Source organism: Saccopteryx leptura, chromosome 11, assembly GCF_036850995.1.
Source record: "Saccopteryx leptura isolate mSacLep1 chromosome 11, mSacLep1_pri_phased_curated, whole genome shotgun sequence".
NCBI lineage: Eukaryota > Metazoa > Chordata > Mammalia > Chiroptera > Emballonuridae > Saccopteryx > Saccopteryx leptura.
The window spans coordinates 80,978,557-81,002,502 of NC_089513.1; the positions used below are offsets into that span (position 1 = coordinate 80,978,557).

The 23,946-nt window shown below is 45.7% G+C and overlaps 1 protein-coding gene across 1 annotated transcript in view; it reads right to left on the reverse strand.

Annotated features, from left to right (window-relative positions):
• Nucleotides 1-16,074, reverse strand: part of LOC136382939 (histone-lysine N-methyltransferase PRDM9-like) — a 28,103-nt gene extending 12,029 nt beyond the window's left edge. The window contains exons 1-8 of the mRNA XM_066352322.1: nt 16,008-16,074; nt 15,773-15,901; nt 12,354-12,455; nt 11,875-12,146; nt 11,417-11,484; nt 9,325-9,518; nt 7,420-7,810; nt 5,535-6,735 (exon numbers count right to left, since the gene is read on the reverse strand). Of these exons, the coding sequence (XP_066208419.1) occupies nt 5,535-6,735; nt 7,420-7,810; nt 9,325-9,518; nt 11,417-11,484; nt 11,875-12,146; nt 12,354-12,455; nt 15,773-15,901; nt 16,008-16,074 (2,424 nt within the window). The remainder of the gene's footprint in view (nt 1-5,534; nt 6,736-7,419; nt 7,811-9,324; nt 9,519-11,416; nt 11,485-11,874; nt 12,147-12,353; nt 12,456-15,772; nt 15,902-16,007) is intronic.
• Nucleotides 16,075-23,946: the final 7,872 nt, after the last annotated feature.

Here is a 23,946-nt window from a genome sequence, read left to right on the forward strand (position 1 = left end):
TAATATATGTTATTAAAGCTACAAAGAAAACAAAGAAACAATTGTATGTGAAATAAAAACAAGGTATGGCTGTGGTCCATTAGGTCAGTTGGTGAAGAGAGTGCCCAGAAACAAGGTTGTGTGTTTGATCCCTGGTGAGGACACACACAGGAAGCAACCAAGAAATTCATGACTGAGTGGAAAACAATGCTTCCCTCCTTCCCCCCTCTTTTTGTCTCTCTAAAAAAGTAAATAAAAATTAAGCCGTGGTCAGATAGCTTAGTTGGTTGGAGCCTCAACCCAGAGCGTGGGGGTTGCTGGTTCAATTCCCCAGTCAGGGCAATACAAGAGCAGCTTGATGTTCCTGTCCATCTCCCTGCCTTTCTCAACAACAAGAATGACAACAATAGGTATATTGTGAGTGAATAAAAGTGTATGAGGTGATGTTTCCACTTCTTCCCTCTTTCTCTGTCTCTTCTCTCTTTTCTCTAAAATTAATCATTTTTTTTAAAAAAAATCTTAGATTCTGTTATTTAATTTTTTTAAATGTTCCATACACCCAGCATGACCTCATTGTCTTGTATTCTTGGGAATATCAGTTCCCCTTGAGCATTTATTATACATTGACTATCCCTTGTTATTTCACTTGATTATTAGCCCAGCTGTTAGAACTTTCAAAGTATAAGAACATTTTTATTTTATTTTATCCCCCACAGTGTTGATGAGCCAGACATGAATGGCTGGGACACTAAGTCCTGAAGAGTCCTGCAGCTGAGATGATGGACATGTGTTGGCTAAGGTAAGCTTTATTTCTGTTCCCTCTGTCAGTTAATTGGTTTATTTTTGTGGGGTTTGGTAGAATGTGGTAGGGCTGCTAGTGATGTTTCTCTATTCTACATTTACATTGGTAGTAAAATATATTTTGAAGCTCTCTGCTTGGACTTAGGGAGTCATGAGATGCCCTTTATGGAGTCCTGGCTGTGTTGACATTGTGAGCATCTGGTTCAGCTCCCGCATCTGTCATTTAGCAGGTGGGGTCTGTCATTTGGCTCAATATCTGAAGTTTGGTTATGGGGTCTTGGTTACATATCAGAAGTCGGTCTCCAGGGTTTGTGGTTAAATTCATATTCTGCTGTGCACCTGGGGTCAGGGGTCCCTTTGCATGTAGCCTCATGTCTCAGTTTCCAGTGTGGGGCCCACGAGCAGCTCCAGTTCTAGGGCATGATGTATGGACTTTAGTGGCCAAGATGCCGTGTCAGTCTCTGGCATTGGTGTTTCCTAGTCTCAGTTGGGTCTGTAGACCAGTGTTTGGTGCCAAGTCTTCTTTTTGGTTTGGGGGTTTGTCCAGTGCTCATTTTAAGTCATCTAGGGTGCACAGGGCCCTGATTCTGTCTAAGGACTCTGGTGACTGTTCAGTAGTAGTTGTTGTGTTCATGTTGGCAGGAAGCTAGATATGGATGGGGAAAGAGAGCAAAGTGAATGGGAGATTCTATTCTGCTCCAGCGAAACGTCTCAACATTCTGTTTAGTCTAATCTGATAGAAGGCTTCAATATTCATAGGCTTGATTGCACATTAGAGAAATTCATTGTGTTCTGAGAAGTCCATTGTCCCCTCAGCCCTCTGGTTCAGGTTTAGGAGAAGTTTCCCCAAGGCACTGCTGGTCAGATGTTTTGGGGAAGTGAGAATAAAATGATTTCATTGTAGGAGAAGAACCATGGGAGTCAGAAACGAGAAGAAAACACTGTGAGGTGCAGAATTGAGATTGTTGATGGAAAAAAAAAAGGTAGTCCTTCTTAGGTGAAATATAGAAAAATGATCCAAAGAGAGACTTGAGATTTTTTGTTTTTATTTTCTTGTTCTTCCTTTCTGTTAAGAGAAATGCACTAGGCATGTTGCAGGTCTATCACAACTTTTTCCATTGGATTTTACATTTTTTACATTGATATGAGAGAGAGAGAGAGAGAGAGAGAGAGAGAGAGAGAGGAGCATGAACTTACTTTTCCAATTAGTTGTTCCATTTAGTTGTGAACTTCTTGGTCACTTCTCTTAGGTGCTGAGATGTGTAACAAAACCCACAACCTTGGCTCACAAGGAGGACACTCAATGCACTGAGCCATCTGGTCCGGGCACCAAAATGTTTTTAAAATTATTATAGTTCAGTTGAAATTATTTTAGAATTCCAATTGCAATGTATGTTACAGGTTATCTAAAATTGAGTTTGTAAGTGTAAGTGTAAGGACTTCCTGCTTTATCTGTTACTAATGATTTCAAGGTCAACTGTCATGAGAGGAGGAAATAGGTTATATAATTTCAAATCTTTGAAGTTTGTTGTCACTTGCTTTATAGTGCAATGTGGTCCCTTTTAAATGTGTCCATCTGTGTCTCTGCTCTTACGTCGTGTGCATATTGGGAACAACACGTTGGTGGCAGTCAGGAGGAACAGGGGTGGGTACAGTGCATTAACTGCCAGTGGTTCTATTGCGGGAATCAAAGGAGGACAAAAAAGTCCAAACAACTTGAAGTAAGTAGGATTTATTCAGCTGGTGGAGCAGCATGACCCCCAAAGAGGCAACCAAACACGTGTTCCCCAAAGTTAGATTTCTTACATCTTACATACCTTTTTTTTTTTTTTTTTTTTTTTTTTTTTTTTTTTTTTTTATTTTTATTTTATTTATTCATTTTTAGAGAGGAGAGAGAGAGAGGAGAGAGAGAAGGGGGAGGAGCTGGAAGCATCAACTCCCATATGTGCCTTGACCAGGCGAGCCCAGGGTTTCGAACCGGCGACCTCAGCATTTCCAGGTCGACGCTTTATCCACTGTGCCACCACAGGTCAGGCTTACATACCTTTTATAGAATAGAGGTTGTCATGCAAGGGGCTCGTGACCCCTTTGTCTAGAGGTGTATGTCACTCCCATGACTCCAGGATGGGAGGGTGAACTTAGGTAGAATCAGAGGATAAGTGTTTGAATATTTAATTAAAGAATATAAACATTGTTTCTTAAAAGCTTTTGAGAAGAGCCTGACCTGGTGGTGGCACAGTGGATAGAGCATCTGACTGGGTTGCGGCAGACCCAGGTTTGGGACCCCGAGGTCGTCAGCTTGAGCACGGGCTCATCTGGTTTGAGCAAAGCTCACCAGCTTAGACCCAAGGTTGCTGGCTTGAGCAAGGGGTTACTTGGTCTGCTGTAGCCCCACGGTCAAGGCATATATGAGAAAGCAATCAATGAACAACTAAAGTGCCACAACAAAAAACTGATGATGCACCTCATCTCTCTGCATTCCTGTCTGTCTGTCCCTAGCTATCTCTGTCTCTGTAGAAAAATAAAATTAAAAAAGCTTTTAAGAAAAAGGGAAGGGATTTTCAGATGAGTTCTATGTTCTTTGCTCAGTGTAGCAAGTGGCCCCAGGCACCCTTTCAGAGAACTCTAGGAAGTAGTTAATCTATAACTGGCTGACTCAGTTACCCCTGCAGGCTCCCTTCCCTTGCGTTCTTCTTGTTTTTTCCTTCTCAGTGAAGAAGGGGCCTGCCCCTCCTTCCTCAGTTGATCCACTTACCTGCTTATGTTAAGTAAGTTTTCTATCTCTGTACTGATTTTTTTTTTTGTATGTGGTAATCTATTGGTTCTGAAAAAGGAATTTTCTATCCTTAAATGAGATAGTTGGATGAAACTCATGGTTATGCCCTGGCCCGGTAGCTCAGTTAGTTAGAGCATCATTCTGATACACCAAGGTCATAGGCTCAATCCTCAGTCAGGGGACATCTAAGAATTAAGCAGTGAATGTATGAGAACATTGGTACTGTCATATTTGGAGTTTAGCAGTTCTAACAGATGTGAGTGCCATACTATAGTAGTCTGAATTTGCCATTTCCTAACGATATATCAGAGCTTATTTTTACAAGATTAGGTACTTGGTCTTGTTGAAATTAGAAACAAGCAAACTGGGAGTTTTTAAGTTTATCTGAGGCAAAATGACTCCAAATGTTTGGAAGGAAGATCTCCAATCCTGCAGACTGACAGTGTAGCAATTTCTATTTTATCTATTTATTTTTAAAAAATTCATTTTAGAGAGCAGAGGAAAGGAGAAAGAGAGAGAGGGAAGGGGGAGAAGCAGAAAGCATCAAATTCCATATATGCCTTGATCAGGCAATTCCAGTCTTTTTATTTGTTTATTTTATTCATTTTAGAGTGTGGAGAGAGAGAAGCAATTTTTTTGTGTGTGTGTGAGAGAGACAGAGAGAGGGACCTATAGTGACAGATAGGAAGAGAGAGAAATGAGAAGCATCAATTCTTTGTTGGGGAACCTAAGTTGTTCATTGATTGCTCTCTCATATGTGCCTTGACTGGAGGGTACAGCAGAGCAAGTGATAACTTGCTCAAGCCGGCGACCTTGGGCTTCAAGCCAGTGACCATGAGGTCATGTCTATTATCCCACGCTCAAGCCAGCAACCCTGTACTCAAGCTGGTGAGCCTGTGCTCAAGCCAGCGACCTTGGGGTTTTGAACCTGGGTCCTCTCCATCCTAGTCCAATGCTCTATGCACTGCACCACTGCCTGGACAGGCACCATTTCTATTTTGCAGATGAAAAAATAGGCACAGAGAAGTTGAGAATGTTGCCTTAGGTCGCACAGCTGGTGAGGGAAGAGCTGAGACTCAAACCCACTGTGAAATTATCTGGAATCCATGTGGTGTACACCATGAGATTCTCACCCTAATGGGGAAGTGAGGAGTGAGGGAGACCAGGTACCCAGACTGACCCAGGCACACGGACATGCACATGCACATGTCCTCCCTGGCTTTCACCTCTGATTCTACAGAGGTCAGAGGAAACCAGGACAGGAGCCAAGAGAAGCCAAGGGAGGAGGCTGGTGAGCCTACTAGGAGAGAAGTCTCCACTCCCTGGGAGTAAAAAAAAATCCCTTTTCCTGGTGAGTCTGTCTCAAATCCCTCTCCTTGGGCACTAACCTAAGTAGACTGAGTCCAGCCTTCCATGTTTCCAGGGGTTGAGCTTCTGTGTCTCACAGTGTGAGTTCTCTGTGGCCCTCAGGGAACTCTCTGGTTTCAGTAATGGGGGAAGTAGGTAATGAGATATGTGGGTTTCATAGTTTTATGGAGATAAGATTTGTTAGAACTGGAGGCCAAGAGTCCATGGAGGAGATTGGTGTTGACATTCCCATAGCACTTAAGGTACTGTTTGTCAAGCTCATCATTTGTCATCAAAGTGAAGAACTTGTTTAACCAGTTACTTCTGTACTAATTACAATCTTGAGAGGGTAAGGGGTTAGTAGACTTCCTTTGAAGTCCCCTCAGAGCTAGGGGACTGTGTAACAGATATGGCTGTGAAGATGTAATTTAATGCTAATGACTCACTCACCCTCTTTGAAAACAGAGGGCTTCTCCCCTGAGTGTGTCCTCTGGTGTATGAGGAGAGATGACTTCTGTGTAAAGCCTCGCTCACACTCCCTGCAAACAGAGGGCTTCTCCCCTGAGTGTGTCCATTGGTGTGTGAGGAGATGTGACTTCTGTGAAAAGCCTCGCTCACACTCCCTGCAAACATAGGGCTTCTCCCCTGAGTGTGTTCTCTGGTGTGCGAGAAGATGTGACTTCTGTGAAAAGCCCCGCTCACACTCTTTGCAAACATATGGCTTCTCCCCTGAGTGTGTTCTCTGGTGTGCGAGAAGATGTGACTTCTGTGAAAAGCCCCGCTCACACTCTCTGCAAACATACGGCTTCTCCCCTGAGTGTGTTCTCTGGTGTGCAAGAAGATGTGACTTCTGTGAAAAGCCTCGCTCACACTCCTTGCAAACATAGGGCTTCTCCCCTGAGTGTGTCATCTGGTGTGTGAGGAAAGTTGACTTCTGTGTAAAGCCTCGCTCACACTCCCTGCAAACATACGGCTTCTCCCCTGAGTGTGTTCTCTGGTGTGCGAGAAGATGTGACTTCTGTGTAAAGCCTCGCTCACACTCCCTGCAAACATAGGGCTTCTCCCCTGAGTGTGTTCTCTGGTGTGTGAGGAGAGTTGACTTCAGTGCAAAGCCTCGCTCACACTCCCTGCAAACATATGGCTTCTCCCCTGAGTGTGTTCTCTGGTGTGTGAGGAGAGTTGACTTCTGTGAAAAGCCTCGCTCACACTCCCTGCAAACATAGGGCTTCTCCCCTGAATGTGTCCTCTGGTGTATGAGGAGAGTTGACTTCTGTGTAAAGCCTCGCTCACACTCCTTGCAAACATACGGCTTCTCCCCTGAGTGTGTTCTCTGGTGTGTGAGAAGATGTGACTTCTGTGAAAAGCCTTGCTCACACTCCCTGCAAACATAGGGCTTCTCCCCTGAGTGTGTCCTCTGGTGTCTGAGGAGAGTTAACTTCAGTGAAAAGCCTTGCTCACACTCCCTGCAAACATAGGGCTTCTCCCCTGAGTGTGTCCTCTGGTGTGTGAGGAGAGTTGACTTCTGTGTAAAGCCTCGCTCACACTCCCTGCAAACATAGGGCTTCTCCCCTGAGTGTGTTCTCTGGTGTGTGAGGAGAGTTGACTTCTGTGTAAAGCCTCGCTCACACTCCCTGCAAACATACGGCTTCTCCCCTGAATGTGTCCTCTGGTGTGTGAGAAGATGTGACTTCTGTGTAAAGCCTCGCTCACACTCCCTGCAAACATACGGCTTCTCCCTTGAGTGTGTCCTCTGGTGTATGAGGAGAGTTGACTTCTGTGAAAAGCCTCGCTCACACTCCCTGCAAACATAGGGCTTCTCCCCTGAGTGTGTCCTCTGGTGTATGAGGAGAGTTGACTTCTGTGAAAAGCCTCGCTCACACTCCCTGCAAACATACGGCTTCTCCCTTGAGTGTGTCCTCTGGTGTATGAGGAGAGTTGACTTCTGTGAAAAGCCTCGCTCACACTCTCTGCAAACATAGGGCTTCTTCCCTGAGTGTGTCCTCTGGTGTGTGAGAAGATGTGACTTCTGTGCAAAGCCTCGCTCACACTCCCTGCAAACATAGGGTTTCTCCCCTGAGTGTGTCCTCTGGTGTGTGAGGAGAGTTGACTTCTGTGTAAAGCCTCGCTGACACTCCCTGCAAACATAGGGCTTCTCTCCTGAGTGTGTCCTCTGGTGTATGAGGAGAGTTGACTTCTGTGAAAAGCCTCGCTCACACTCCCTGCAAACATACGGCTTCTCCCTTGAGTGTGTCCTCTGGTGTATGAGGAGAGTTGACTTCTGTGAAAAGCCTCGCTCACACTCCCTGCAAACATAGGGCTTCTCCCCTGAGTGTGTCCTCTGGTGTATGAGGAGAGTTGACTTCTGTGAAAAGCCTCGCTCACACTCCCTGCAAACATAGGGTTTCTCCTGTGAATGTGTCCTCTGGTGTCTGAGGAGATGTGACCCACAATCAAAGCCTTGCCCACACTCTCCATACTTGACAGGTATAATTCTTGACATTCCTACTCTCATAGACAGTTTTTGTGTGTCCACTGAATTCACTTTCTGGCCTCTGCTGGGCGCTTCCCGCATCATTCTCTCTTGCTCACTAGAGCTTTCCATGTGTCCTTTGGGATGTTTGAAAAAGGCCCTTGAAATTCTCTTCAACCTGGTCCTTTTAAGCAAATGTTTGGACTTTTCTTTGACCTTTCGACGTTCAGCTTTGTCATCCCAGCTGTGTGTATCAGTATGTTGCTGCTGCTGATCTGGATCCTCTGGGCAGGGATCCTCTGATTGGAGCTCTTTTCTTGTAGATGTTCCTGGGAGAATATGAGAGGGGTGATTGTGACTCACATGTTGGCTGAGGAATTTCTGACTGTAGAAGGCCAGAGAGCAGAAGGGACATGGGTGTATCTGTGGCTGTGGTTCTGCTGAAAGAGAAAATTTTGGTCAGGACGGATGTTGTCAAGGCTGCCTGGGCCATATGTTTCATTAAGACTTGTCCCACAAGTCATTCTTATGGGGTTGACAGTGTAATCTCTGTCTCCCACAAAGTATTTCTTTACAGTCTGTTTTCTCCTTCATTTTTATGTACTATATCTTCTTTAGAAATCCAGAAAGCCCATATCAAGAGTCTTTTCTATGCACTGCCAGGTGAGGGACTGTCAAGTAGCATCAGGGGCTGTTTCACCCCTTGTATGGGTGGAACAATGCTGACCTTTTCTATATACATGTAGCTTTTAACGGTTATTTAGAAAGACCACTGGCCCCAACTAGGAATTGCTTCACTCATAGTTTCCCACAGATGATAAACTAAAAATATGTCCTTCCTCAAACCTCACACCAAATATTCATGGTTGATTTTATTCAGTGTCAGCCCATTTCATATACAATGTGAACTCCTCTGTTTCAAACCATTTCCCCAAACGTACTTTTAAAAAATTGATTGATTTTAGAGAGACAAAGAGAGGAGGAGGAAGAGGAGGAAGAGGAGGAGGAGGAGGAGGAGGAGGAAGAAGAAGAGGAAGAAGAAGAAGAAGAAGAAGAAGAAGAAGAAGAAGAAGAACAGAGATAGAGAGAGAGAAGCATTTTTTCATTGTTCTACCTAGACATGCAGTTATTGATCATTTATTGTATGTGCCCTGACCCAGGCTCAACCTTGGTATTACAGGGTGGTGCTCTACTGACTGAGCTAACCAGACAGGGCCCCCAGCCATACTTCTTACATGCCTGACTCCCATCCCTCTCCAGCTAATCCACCATCCTCTCTCACGTGGAGATGAAGTAATCTCTGAGAGGATTTCCTACTGAAGTGTATTCTCACCTCACTCAGGAAGGTCCCCAGTGTCTCAGCTTGGATCAGAGCACTGCATTTCCAGGCTGCTGGGCATCTATCTGACCTCTGCTCTTACCCTGTATGCTAGACAGGAGTGGCCCTCAGAAAACAGGCCCTGGCCGGTTTGCTTAGTGGACAAAGTGTTTGTCCGGCATGTGAAAGTCCCTGGTTCAATCCCCGGTCAGGGCACACATGAAAAGCGACTATCTGCATTTCTTTCCCTCCCTCTTTTCCTTCTGTCTCTCTTTCCCTCCCACAGCCAGTGGCTCAATTGGTTCAAGCATCAGCCTGATAGCTCAGTTGGTTCAAGTGTTGACCTAAGGTGCTGAGGATAGATTGGCTAGTCTGAGCGTGGACCTCCAGACTGGAGTTGCTGCATGGATCCTGGTCAAGGCAAATGAAGGAATCTGTCTATCTTCACTGCTCTCACTTAAAAATAAATAAAAAGTAACAAATATAAAGATTTTTCCTAAGAATCAAAGCCATATGAAATGAAACCTTAATTTATGAAGCATCTGATTAGATCTTACTGATTTTAGGGTGTATGATGAAAATTTCTAAGACGAATTCTCTTTTCTTTCCATTCTGAAGAACAGTTGTGCCCACCTCTAGCTGCTGCCAGCTCTCTCTTCTGCTTGTTGCCGCACTTGATGCCCAGCTTCTGACCATACTCATCACCATACCAGACTAGCAGCTCACAGTCTGGCCTGATGACTCGGCAGGTTCGGTAGAAAATCTGCCTGCGATACTGAAAGGCCACCAGGTTCTGCTCTTCACCATCTCGGGCACAGTTCACATACCTGGGATTGAGGCAGGTGAAAGAAAAGAAACCCACAGGCGATGAGTTCCTACTACCTCTCAGATCCATGTCCAGCTCTGCACCTGACACTCGGGCTCCAATGTCGCCCACTCCCACAGTGTTCCCAGAGAACCTCCTGTTCAATGTCTGAGCCTGTCACAATGTCATATGACTTCCTATGTCCAGGTCCTGCTTACGGTGCTCATCTTGCCTATTACCATTTTCCAAAGCCAATTCCAGACGTAACCTCCACCCTGATTGGCCATAAAACCCAGTGACCTCTAGCTTCTCTAAACTAACTCAGGTTCTGTTTTATATCACAGAACTTGCTTTTTGATTTTGGACTCTGTGTTTAGATTAGTTCACATCATTCAATTCTCAGCCTAAGTCCAACTTTTCTTGAGAGGCCTTTCTCAATTGTACTCAAATTTTATTTAAGTAGCATTTGATGCCTCACCCAGGTTCCCATAAAAACCTGGAGGTTTGCCTGACCTGTGGTGGCGCAGTGGATCAAGTATTGACCTGGAATGCTGAGGTCACCAGTTCAAAACCCTGGGCTTGCCCAGTCAAGACACATATGGAAGTTGATGCTTCCTGCTCCTCCCCCCTTCTCTCTCTGTCTCCTCTAAAATAAATAAATAAATTTAAAAACCAACAAACAACAAAAAACCCTGGAGGTCTACCCCACCACCACCAAAGTGGGGAGGCAAACAGACAGACTCCCGCATGTGCCCAACCAAGATCCACATGGCATGTCCACCAGGGGGCGATGCTCAGCCCATCTGGGGTGTTGCTCCACTGCAACCGGAGCCATTCTAGTGCTTGAGTCATAGGCGGAGGCCATGGAGCCATCCTCAGTGCCCGGGCCAACTTTGCTCCATTGGAGTCTTGGCTGTGGGAGGGGAAGAGAGATAGAGATAGAGGAGAGGGGGAAGGGTAGAGCAGATGGGTGCTTCTGTGTTCCCTGGCTGGGAATTGAACCCAGGACTTTCATGGGCCAGGCCAATGCTCTACTGCTGAGCCAACCAGCCAGGACTTGAAGATCTCTTTGTCTTAGCAAGATCATAAAGAACAATAATAGCTTATTCACATATGGTAGCCCCTGATAAAAGAGCCCCTCAGTGAAGTGGCCCATGATCATTGCTCTGTACGCTTCAGAACTCAGTTGCAGTTAGAAGGGAGGCTGGGATAATTTGCTGCCCTCACAGTTTAGGCCATAGGTTGGCAAACTCATTAGTCAACAGAGCCAAATATCAATAGTACAACGAATTAAATTTCTATTGAGAGCCAAATTTTTTAAACTTAAACTATATAGGTAGGTACATTCCTTATTGAGGTAGTGCCCACACGAGGTATTTTGTGAAAGAGCCTCACTCAAGGGGCCTAAGAACCACATGTGGCTCATGAGCCATAGTTTGCTGACCACTGGTTTAGGCTATCCTTGGTTTAGGTATCCTGGCACTGTGCACTTCTCAAAAAATAGAAAAATCATAGTTAAATATTTCTAAAATCAATTGTTTCACTGTATCTGCAATTACTCCTCCATAAGAAGATGGGATACATGATCTGTTTAAGTATTAAATACCTTCATCTAAACTGGAATATAGTAAGGGCTTAAATAATGTTTATTAGATCAATTAAAGTGTAACCCAGGCCCTCAAAGTTATTTTCCAGTGACTAAATTTTTTCTAGGATAGAGATTTATATTTTGAGGACATATGCTATGTTTTATTGCCTTTTTCTTCTAAATACCTCTTGCCTTGAAAGAGCACTGAATGGAGAAAAAAGAGGAACAGAGGATTGAGGGAGATCACTGAGGGAGGCATGATGAGAAGGGAAGATGTATGGGCCTGAGAGGGATGAGTGTTCTCGTGACTCCCAGAAACTTCTTGGCCTTACCTCATCCAGTTGGCCCAGGATTCATCCTTCCCATCCACATACTCATGGCAGTTTCTCCCTTTGGTGATCTGCATTTCAGGAAGAAAAAAATAAAGTGTTTTTTTTGGTGGGGGGGGTGAGGAGGTAATAGAGAATTATTTTATCCTACTGTGAGCAAAGCTCTTTCAGCTTGCATGCACTGCCACTCGTGACCACATGATACTTTTCTTACTTATCACATCTGAGTTGACCTGTCCACTCAGGGCTGGGAGGAGGAACTCCTTTGTGTTTGTACCACTTTGCTCCTACTTAATCTGCGATCCTCAACAGGAGCTCCATGGTCTGCAAAGTCCTCTCAGTACCCTGAGCTAACCAGATTGTCTCCATCCATGTCCTAGTATGTAGAAGGGCAGGTCCCACCAAGCCATGGGAGGGATGTGGGAAGCCACAAGACAGGGGAAGAGATAAATACTTCTTACCTGCCAGGAGTATCCGTTGTTGCCTGCCTCTTCATCTCCTGTGATCTGGCCCTTATAAGGGCCAAAGTGCAGACCCACTGGCAGAGCAGATGCCTCATTCCACACTCCAAGCCCAGCCTCAGGGATGCCCGATGGTCTGATTCTCAACCCAGGGGGCAGAGTGAGGGCTGCGTGGTTCGGATGCCCCTTATCCACTGCACTGTCTTTTACAAATGTAGGGGGCCCATGCACGGCACAACTGTCAATGAAGAAGTTCTGACACTTCTCACAATCTGGGGGTGAGAGCAACAGGGATTAGGGAAGGTGTAGTGCATGTTCCTGGACATATAGAGCTTCAGAGAGAGAGCCCAGGCACTCACATCACTGAGCCTCACTTCTGTAGTGCAGGTCCCTAGGGGAATGGAATGCTCTAAGGGCCCAATGACCAGATGAAATTATTGTATGAACAGATAACATGCTTCTTTGTGAGGGTCACTTACAGAGGTAGTCATCATCCTGGGGCTCGCTGACCTCTCGGTACACATGGCCTTTTCTTTCTCGTAGGCTATACATCTTTACTTCAGTCTCCTTTCTCCTGAGTTCTAAGTTGGAGAAGAGTGAGTTTGGTGAAGTCTGGAGTGTTAGTCCCTGTTTTGTCAGAAAAGACACAATCTCCTCCCATCAAATTATCACCTGTCCTTCTATACACTCTGGTATTTTCCTTTGTCAACTATTGGCTCAGAGAGTGTCTACAATAGTAAGCCTCTACACTGACTACAGATGGCCAATGCAATATTTGTTTCTAGATCTTCCTATTATGAGGTATAACTTCTCAACTTTTAGTCATTCATAAAATATTTATTGGCCCTGGCCAGTTGGCTCAGCGGTAGAGCATCAGCTTGGCGTGCGGGGGACCCGGGTTCGATTCCCGGCCAGGGCACATAGGAGAAGCGCCCATCTGCTTCTCCACCCTCCCCCTCTTTCCTCTCTGTCTCTCACTTTCCCTCCCACAGCCAAGGCTCCATTGGAGCAGAGATGGCCCGGGCGCTGGGGATGGCTCCTTGGCCTCTGCCCCAGGCGCTAGAGTGGCTCTGGTTGCGACAGAACAACGCCCCGGAGGGGCAGAGCAATGCCCCCTGGTGGGCAGAGCATCGCCCCTGGTGGGCGTGCCGGGTGGATCCCGGTCGGGCGCATGCGGGAGTCTGTCTGACTGTCTCTCCCCGTTTCCAGCTTCAGAAAAGAAAAAAAAATATTTATTAAGGGCACAGTATATATAGGTATTGAGGAAAGGCCTGGTATACAACACCAACAGCGTATGGTTGCTATTATCAGATGTATTTATTGCACAACGTATATGTGTCAGTTCTTTTATATTGAATTTAATCCCTAGGCAGTGGCTCAGTGGACAGAACGTCAGCCCACTGTATGTCCCGGGTTTGATTCCAGTCAGGGTACATAGGGAAAGTGACCATCTCTTTCTCTATCCCTCCCTCTCCCCCTTCTCTCCTTCTTCCTTTCCTGCAGCCAGTGGCTCAATTAGTTTGAGCATTGGCCCTGGGTGCTGAGGATGGCTCTGTTAGCCAGAGCACATCGTCCTGAGGTGCTAAAAAACAACTCAGCACTCGAGAATTGGGGTTGCCGGGTAGATCCTGGTAAGAGTGTATACGGGAGTGAGCCTCACTATCTCCCCACATCTTACCTAAAATATAAACAAATACATACAGAAATAAATTGAATGAATACTGTCAAAGAATATATCTTTACCTTACACGTTAGCATTCAAGAGCTCAGAGAATTTGTAAGATTTGCCCAAAGCTCCAGTGCTAAATTCACTCTGAGTTTAGTAGAGCTTAAATCCAGGCCTATTCAAAATCCACCACACATACCTAGGCCATACTTATTAGCCTTTCTAGAAGACTCCGTGGAACTGAAATCTACAAATAATTTTCTCTTACCCAATTTTCAACTAGAGTGTTATTCAGAGGGTCTTACTTCTTCAGGATGGATTGTGATGCTGAGGACCCAGGTTTGAAACCTCGAGGCTTCTGGCTTCAGTGTGGGCTAATCCGGCTTTAGTGCAGGCTCACCAGCTTGAGCACAGGGTTGCTGGCTTGAGCGTGGGATCATAGGCATGACCCCATGGTTGCTGGCTCAAGTACAAGGTAGCTGGCTTGAGCAAGGGGTCACTCACTCTGCTGTAGCCCCTCAGTCAGGGCACATATGAGAAAAGCAATCAATGAACAACTAAGGAGCTGCAATGAAAATCTGATGCTTCTCATCTCTCTCCCTTTCAGCCAGTCTGTCCCTGTCTTTCCCTCCCTCTCTCTTTATCTCTCACTAAAATAAAAAAGAAAAAAAAACTGCCGTTCATGTAAAAAATATAATAAAGGTCACTTAACTGGGCAGAAAGTCCATTTCTTTAACATAACACTTTCTCTATTCTGTCTTCTCTTTTTAAATTAAAAAAAAAATTGCCTGACCTGTGGTGGCACAGTGGATAAAGCCATGACCTGGAACACTGAGGTCACCAATTTGTAACCCAAGGCTTGCCTGGTCAAGACACATACAAGAAGCAACTACTATAAGTTGATGCTTCCTGCTCCTCTCTGCCACCCCCTTCTCTCTTTCTCTCTCTCTCTCTCACTCCTCTCTCTAAAATCAATACATTAAAATTTTTTCATGATGTTTAAAGAGAGGAGGGAAGAGAGTGAGAGAGAAACATTGATTTGTTGTTCCATTCATTTATGCATTTAGTGGTTGATTATTCTTTTTTTTCTTTTCTTTTTTTTAGCTAGAGAGACAGACAGGAAGGGAGAGGGATGAGAAGCATCAACTTATAGCTGCGGTACCTTAGTTGTTCATTGATTGCATTCTCATACGTGCCTTGACCAGGGGACTCTAGCTCAGTCAGTGACCCCTTGCTCAGACAAGCAACCTTGGGCTTCAAGCAAGTGACCATGGGGTCACATCTATGATCCCATATTCCAGCCAACGACCCCACATTCAAGCTGGTGAACCCATCCTCAAGCCACAACCTTGGGGTTTGGAACCTGGGTCCTCATCGTCCTAGGCTGATGCTCTATCCTCTGTGCTACCACCTGGTCAGGCTCCAATGGTTGATTGTTATATGGGCCCTGACTGGACATCAAACCAACATTGGTGTATGGGGATGACTCTCTAATGAATTAAGCAACTTGGCCAGGGCTCCTTTCCGTCTTCTTGTTTCAGAGTGGCCTTGTCCAGTCTAAGGGTACAGTGACCACCTTGCCTCCTTTCCTTCTTATCCTTTCACGTCTACACATTTAACCGTCCTTGCCCTTCCTTAATCATCAGAGTCTGGTCAGCACCAAACAGTCTTGGGAACAGAGCCTCAGGTCTGTGGACCACAGAAACCATTTGGGTCAAGTTAAAGATCACATTTGGACTTCAGCTGTGTTTCAATGCTAGACCCATGAAAGCGGAAGGACCCTACTGACCACACCCTCATGAAACCAGACACACTGAAGAGATGGCTGACACAGGGCCTGATACAATGGTCTCTACCCTGGCCCACAACCCCAGCTGCCTTAATCACCACGATTAATCCTTTCCCGTCTGCACTGTGGCCGGCATTGCCCAGGCAGCCCTGTCCTGGAGCACTGCTCACTGGCCAGACCTTCCTCCTCCTCTTGTGATGACAAGTGTTCTGAATGAGTTATTTCTTACATGCTTTTATACTTTTATACTGTTCCAGCTCGTTAACACATCTATAAATATGTGTAATTATTTACACATGGAAGCAGTGTAGTAAATCACCCCTTACTGCACAAGGCACTGTTTGCATTTCGTTTGTTTGCTAAAGGCAAGCTCTGTCCCTCGTTAGATGTTGAGACTCCTGGGTCGGTTTCAATAGGGCAGTGCCGTGCCAGCGGCCCCTCACCTCGCTGTCTCCTCCGAGTCCACTCTTCATGCGAGTCCTCAGTGTCCTCCGCCGGGGGTCTGGTGGCCTGACGGCGTTTAACCACGAAAGCGGTCCGAGGGGCTCTGAGGTCTGGGGAGAAACAAAATCCTGGTCCCGAAAGCGAAATGTTGAAGTAGCAGCCCCAACACTGGGCCGGCCCGCGTGTCGCCCGCGGTTCCCGCCCGGTTCCCGCCCGGTTCCCGCGCCCCGTCACCTGTGCGCAGCAGCGCCTCCCGGTTCCTCTCCACGTTGGGGCAGCGCGCCTTCTCCCAGTCGTCCATGGCGGCCACCCGTCCCGGGAGAAGTAGACGCGGATGTCCCTGCAGAGGTCGGGGGCCTGGGGGGTGACGCGGCCACGTGACCCCGTGCAGTGGCCTTGGAACCGCCCCTCGCCCCGCTGGGCCCGGGCTGCCCCCAGCCCGCCGCCTGGAGCTCTCCTGCAGCGCAGCGCACGCCCTCCCCGCCGCTCCCTCCGCGCCGCCCCGCGGGATGCCGTCCGCGTCCACCCCGCACGCCCAGCCCCGACGTGCTTGCCTGGGAGACGGCGCTGAGGCTGACTGCTTGGCCCACGGGGCGCAGGTGGGGTCAGCCCCAGGGACGCAAGGACGGGCCAGGCCGGGGACTCCAGCCAAGTCAGTGGCCCCCTTGCTCAAGCCAGCGACTTGGGCTTTAAGCCAGTGACCTTTGGGCTCAACCTGCGATCATGGGGTCATGTTTATGATCCTGGGCTAAAGCTGGTGAGTCCGCGCTCAAGCCGGATGAGCTTATTACATTTCCTTGTTGTTCAAGCGCTCTCTTGAGTCCCTCTATTCTACTCTCAAGTTTATTGAACATCCTTATGACTGTTTGCTTTGAATTCTTTATCTGTCTAATTACCCATCTCTATTTCATTAGAATATTTCTCGGGAGTTTTTTTCTTGTTCCTTCATTTGGTGTATATTCTTCTGTCTCCACATTTTGTTTGACTTTCTGTTTTTGTTCCTCTGAGTTGAATGGAATAGTCATCTCGCCCAGTCTTGGAAAAGTTTTCTTTGTTACATTGTGTGTTGAACAGTTTCAGCCTGCGGGTTGTAGTTGGGGGGAGGTGCATGCAGTGCCTGTCCTGTCACCTGGCCTGAGGAGTGGGTTCGGAATGGGCCACCTGGGGTGTGTGAGCCTCCTTGCCTTTTAATCTGGGCACAGCTGCCTGGTGTAAAAGGGGCTGCGTGGTGTGTGCTTTGCGTGTCCTGTTTTAATTATCTGTTGTCAGAGTGTGGTCTGCGCTGGGTTACCTGATTGCTTTCTTGTGTCTCACCCCCCATTAGATCCACCCTTTGTCCTGGGGGGGGGGTATCCTGGGTGCACACACAGCCTTAATTTGTTCACTCTTCACCTTCTCGGGGCTTGGCAGCCCTGTGCACATGCACAGCATTGCCCCCCTCACTCCACACTGGGCCTCAGGGTTTTGCTAGCTTTGTGCTTTCTTTGAGTAGAGCAGCCCGACCAGTGCGAGCAGCAGCACCCCAATCTCTGCACTTTCTCTGATCAGGCAGTCCTGTGTGCAGACCATAGCCCATTTGCCAGCTCCATATTTTCCAGGAGGGGTAATGTCAGTAGTGACCCACTATCTCTGCACTTTCTCTGGGTCGAATAGTCCTGCAGCTGGTACCAGGGTGTTTTCCCAGCTCTGCACTCTCTCTAGGTGGGGGAGCCCCACATGCACATGCAGCTCAGTGGGCGAAGTGTCACCCTGCCATACCTACCTGCTGGGTCGATATCTGGGAAGAGGAGCTCTCTCTATACAAGATATGCTGCCCTCATGATTATATTGTATTTAGCTCCAGGTGTTATAAAGTACTGCACCCCAGATTCTGAAAGGCACTATACCTCTTTTCATTAAGTTCACGTAGAGACACCCAGTCCATATGAATTTTGAAGAGTTTTGTTAAAGAAGGAGATTTATTAAATATGCTGGCCACATATGGCTGACACAGGGCAGCAAACCCAAATCGTTCAGGCCCCCAAAATATTTCAGGGGCTGCTTATATATCCTGGATCACACAGGGGCAGGGGAGAGCCTGACATCATAGCACAAGCTGACAATATTTGTTTAGGGGTTATACAGAAACATTAACACTTTCAAGGTAACACAATCAAAGATGTTTACAAATCCTTTAGGGTTCATCTTCCCTCACTAGCCTAGGGGTATTTTACTCTCCAGATTCCAGGAAGGGGGAGGAACTACAGTCAATGCAAGGTGGTGTGTAAATTCTGCCTCCTATTGAAAGAGAGGAAGTTTCTCAATAAACCTTTATTTTAGATTTAAAACTGAATGACCCATTGTTCTTGCCAGCCAGAACCTTCTACATTCTTCTCCCTCCCCTCTCCACAGGAAGGACGGGACAGGAAAGCCTGATAAGAAAGCCTGACCTTTCCTCCCAGAACATCAATATTAATTTTCAGCTTTTTGGTACCTTAAAACTCAGGAGGGGTGGCTGGGGATGTGCTGCAGTGTCCAGCGGGTGGCCATAGAGCCTGGATGGAGCTCCCGTCTTCTATCCACAAGCCCAGGAGGTGTAAACAGTGGCGCTCACTGGTCTCTTTGGTCCTGAGCTGATCCTTCACCTCCTGCAGAGCTCTCATGGTTCCTCAGCCTTTTCTATGCACTCTCTCTCTCTCTCTCTCTCTCTCTCTCTCTAGCTTGTTGTGCAGAGCTGTTTAATTGTTTCTCAGTTGTCTTTCAGGAGGAATTGTTCTAAGTAAAGGGGTACATTGGATGGGTTTTGGGGAGGGTGCAAGCTCAGTGTCCACATGGGCCATTATCTTGGACCCACCGGAGAGTTCTGAAATAGTCTGATATTGGCTGCAGCAACAGGTTTCTGCTCTGATACGCTCTTATTCCTCATATTCAAATGTCTATACAATTTTCGAGACATTGGTTTTCTCTCTGACGTCAATTAGTTGTTGGATCCAGAAGGAGTAGTTTATTTTCACCTTGTTTAGTGTTTTTCTTCTGTGAGGATGGGTATGATAACTTCCAAGCTTCTTAATTGTAGGACCAGAAATGTTAGTAGCTTTTTATCTCTTGGCTTTGTGTTTCCTATTTGTAAAATAAAGGGATCGGATCACTCCGTGGTGCCTAAAGTCTCCTCTAGCTCCAGCATTCTGTTCATTCTATAATCACTGACTTGCGTGAATGACAGTGCCAATTTGTGACATTTGCTACCATTCTACAGGTAGACCTGAAGGTGGACAAAGAGAGGCACATTTTTTTGTCGAGTCCTCCCTTGATTACTTATCAAATCCAGGAAGTTCAGGAGTCCAAGAAATTCAACATTATGGAACCAGTAAGTTCTATGTATTCTTTAATGCTCTAAAAATATTTTCTGAATGCTTGGTAAATACGAAGAACTTTTATTATAAACTTGGGATCTCAAAGAATCTGAATGTGTATAATTGTGATGAAGCTCTCTTTCCTCCCCCATTTTTTCTCTCTAGCTATGATTTGTTTTTCTCTTTATTTCTTCCTCTCTTCCTCTTTCCCTTTCTGGATTTCTCTATTACCCTTCTTTTCATCTTGTTTTCCTTCTTTCCTTCCTGCCATGCTTTCATACAGCCTTTGAAAGTGCCCATCATATGCCAGGCACTGTGCCAGGAACTCATGTCCCTGCACTCAATGACTTCCCATTCTACTATTTTTACTTCTGTCTTTTTAACTTTTTAAATCTACTTAATTTATTGTAAAATATGATGTGCTTTGATTTGACAAGTATATTGAATTTTAACAGCTTTTTTATTATAAAAATGTATTCTTATTAAAGAACTGCTAGAAAAAATTATAAGAAAAATAAAATAACAAATTTTCCATACAGAGATATTTACTGTTAATATTATGACATTTTCTTCCCCTATTCTCTGTGTACCTATTATATTTATCTATCTATATGTACCCCGGTAGATTGGGTTGGGGTACATCTGTGTGTATAGATGTGTATTGCACATGAGCATATCTATCTGTGTCCATGTGTGTCTGTCATTTGTGTATATCTGTATATGTATACAAATGACTAAGTATTCACTCATCCAATAAACACTTATTGTACTTCTGTTATGTGCTGGGCACTGTGCTCGACACTGGTTGTCTGCAGTGAATGAGACAGACTCACTTTCTGTCTTTATAAATACTACGCTGTCATGGGGTAGACAGAGGGAAAGAAAAATATACATAAATGAAATAATTATAAGTTGTGACAAGCACTGGATTTGGCAGTGCAATGCCTTTGGTCCCAGTTTTGCTTGATCGTGGTGAGGTCCAATATCTCAGCTTCTCTGAAGGCAGAGCTGAGGCCTAAGTCTCAGTCCTTTAGCAATGCATGTTCTCAGCTATCAAACTGAGAAAATTTACAAGTGACAAAACAAAGACCCTGGGAGGTGTTCTGTGACCAAAAGAACCCAGCTTGTAAGTGGTGACCCAGGCTCAGGTAAATTCTGGATGCCCCAGAGCTTAGGAGGTCTCTCAGTCTGGACTGCGGCCATGGCACAAGAAAGACTGCATGTTAGGAAAGGGGTCACTTTGTGCTAAACAATTAGAAATAGTGTTTACGCCCCTGACTGTGAAGAGTAAAGAAAAGACTTTTGGTATTGTCACCACAGCAGACAGATTATTATTTTATTTTTTAATTACCTCGGGTTTTCTTTAGTATTTTTCCCCCCAAAAGACAATGGCTTGCTCTCACCAGAGAGCTCAGTAGGTTAGAGCATCACACTGTACACTAATGTCATAGGTTTGATCCTGTGTCAAGGCACATACAGAAACAGATTGATGTTTCTGACTGTTTGTCTTCCTTCCTCTCTCTAACATTAATAATTAAAATTAAAAAAGAAAAAATGACGATGGCTTTTTGTTGTTGTTGCAGCTTAAACTGTACAGAAGAATGAATTAAGTTTTTCAAAACCTCACCCCAAGAGGAAAAAAACTGGTAAGGTTGTAAAGTACCATATTTCCCCACGTATAAGATACCTCCTTGTATAAGATGCACCTTAATTTTGGGGCCCAAAATTTGAGAAAAAGATAACAAATGAGAATAAGCGGGAAATGTAAGAGTAAAAACTACAACCAGTGTATAAGATGCACCCAGTTTTTAGACCTGAAATTTTTCAAAAAAGGATGAGTCTTATACGTGGGGAAATATGGTATACACCCCCAGATGTCTCTGGGAACATTTCTTTCTTTTACTTTCTCTGGATTTAATTTACTATCCTGGTGTACTTTAAGGTTTTTTCCTCTAAAATGTATTCATCACTACATTATGCCATAGTTTTTCTTATGTAGTTTTTATTTCCATTAATTTTATTTTGTGGGTTTTTTATGTTTGTTTTTTTACAGGGACAGAGAGAGAATCAGAGAGATAGATAGACAGGGACAGACAGACAGGAATGGAGAGAGATGAGAAGCATCAATCATCAGTTTTTCATTGAAACACCTTAGTTGTTCACTGATTGCTTTCTCATATGTGCCTTGACCTTGGGCCTTCAGCAGACTGAGTAACCCCTTGCTGGAGCCAGGGACCTTGGGTTCAAGCTGGTGAGCTTTTGCTCAAACCAGATGAGCCCGCGCTCAAGCTGGCGACCTTGGGGTCTTGAACCTGGGTCCTCGGCATCCCAGTCCGAGGCTCTATCCACTGTGCCACCGCCTGGTCAGGCTGTTTCCATTAATTTTAAAGTATTTTGTAACTTGAATTGTGATTTTGAGGGGGGTTATTTAGGAGTGAATTTTTTAACTTAAAAATGTAAGGGTTTTCTGGTTAGTTTCTATTACTGATTTCTAGATTAAGTGTAAGGACAATAAGAAACATGCTTTATATCATTTCAAAGGTTTGAAGTTTGTTGAATCTTGTTTCAAAGAACATACAGGAATGTCTGTGGTAAATGTGTTCCAAGCGCGCTTCTCTGCTGCCATCTCGTGGACATCTTGAGAATAACAGCTAGGTAAGAGTCACCAGAAAGTTTTGTCCTCTGCTGCAACCTGGTGTACAATTTGAAATGAAAAGCTGAGTGCACGTAACCAAAACTCTCAACCTACTTCTGCACCACCGATGTGTCTGTTTCCATTTTTCACTTTGAATTTCTTTGCAGGCTTCGGTTTCAGGCATGGCTTGGGGCAGAAACGACGAGAGGCCAGAGGCGGGCGGGCGGCGCGGGGACACTAAGGGTGGGTTTGGCAGCGAGGCGCGCGGACAGCCTGAGGAGCTAACAACGTGGAGTGGAGCACACGGCGTGGTGCGGGGCTGGCACCGGGTCGTCAGCCCGGCGCGGGGCGGCATGGGGCGGGGCGTGGGGTGGGACTTGCAGATCTATCATCAGGACACGGCACAGGATAACCACGCCCACTTTTCTCCACCCTCGTTCTTTCCCCGGCAATTGGTCATCTTTTCTCTGTTTTTGTGAGCTTTGTCATTTGAAGAACGATCCTCTCAGAGTGGCTTTTTCACAGCATAATTCTCCAGATAGTCATTCAAATTGTTGAAAATATCAAGACTTTGTTCCTTTTTATTTCTGAGTAGTGTTCCAGAGCGTGGGTGAACCACTGCTGAACCCCTCACCGACTAAAAAATATCTGAGTTGCTTCTAGTGTCTGGCTGAGAAAAATAAAGGTGCTGTAACAGTTGTGTTTTGTTGTGTCCAGGTGTTAGTGTGGCTATACGTTGCTATGGGGGGGAGATGCTTAAGCGTGCAATCTGTGCAATCCCTGGGCATGTGGTGGCTGCGTGTCTAGTTGTGTAATAGCTCCTGTGTAATAGCTTTCTACCTCTTTCATTGGATACATTGTCTCCTAGTCTGCAGCTGGTCTTGCCTCCTCTCACCAGGATGTTCTCAGAAGTTTTCAGTTTTGATGTGGTCCAGTTTCTTACCTTTCCTTGGATGGATTGTGCTTTTGGTGTTAAGTCTGAGAACTCTTTGCTGAGCTCTGAGCCCCAAACAGCATCTCCTAGGTTTGTTCTAAATGATTTATAGTTTTACATTTTACAGTTATGTCCATGATCCATTTTGAGTTGATTTTGTATGATGTGTTAGGTTTGCATCAGGGCGCAATTTTAGCCTGTGGATGTCCATCTGCTTCATACCATTTGTTGAAAAGGCAATTGTCCATTTTTTTCTTATCTTTTAAAATTATTTATTTATTTATTTTAGTGAGAGAGGCAGAGACAGACAGAGGGACAGACAGACAGGAAGGAAGAGAAATGAGAAGCATCAATTTTTCGTTGGGGCACCTTAGCTGTTCATTGATTGCATTCTCACACGTGCCTTGACTGGGGGGAGGGGACTCCAGCTGAGCCAGTGAGCCCTTGCTCAAGCCAGTGACCTTGGGCTCAAGCTGGTGATCCCACAATCAAGCTGGCGACCTCGGGGTTTTGAACTTGTGTCCTCTGCATCCCAGAGCAATGCTTTATCCACTGCACCACCGCCTGGTCAGACAAGGCCATTGTCCATTAAAATGCTTTTGAAACTTTGTGAAAAACACATTCAATGTATTTGTGTGTCTGTTTCTGGGTTCTCTGTTCTGTTCTGTTGAGCAAGCGCATCTCTCCCTCCACCAGCACCATCTTCTCTGGATTGCCGTTGCCGTCTGGTAAGGCTCGGCGTCAGGTACAGCCAATCCCTCACCACGTTCTTCTTTTTTGAGATGACTTAGGTGTCTGACTGCTATGCCTTTCTAGCTAAATGTTAGAATAAGCTTGTTGACTTTGGGATTTTGATAGAAATGACATGAACCCTATACATCTCTTTGGGGAAAACTGACATCATCAGTGTGTTATGCCTGACCGTCCAGGATCCTATTTTAATTTGTTCTAGAGAACTCATCACGACTCATTCAAGCAGCTTCGTGAGAGCCGCTCCTCAGTCTCCTCCCAGCCTTCCCCACTGCTGACCCCTCTCAGGGCTGATGTCCCTCTATTATCTTCCCTCTGTCCAGCAAACATTTTCTTGTGTCTTGATCCTACTTGTATTCACTGATTTGGAGAGTCGCCTTGCTTGGTTTCCTGTACAGCTTCTGGCCTACTTCTGTGAGCTGTGGTTCAGTGACAAGTTCGTGTTCTGAGCTGTCATGTTCATCTCTGCTCAGGTTTTCTGGTCTCTCCTGCTGCTGCCCAGGGTTGGCGGACTCGAGGGGG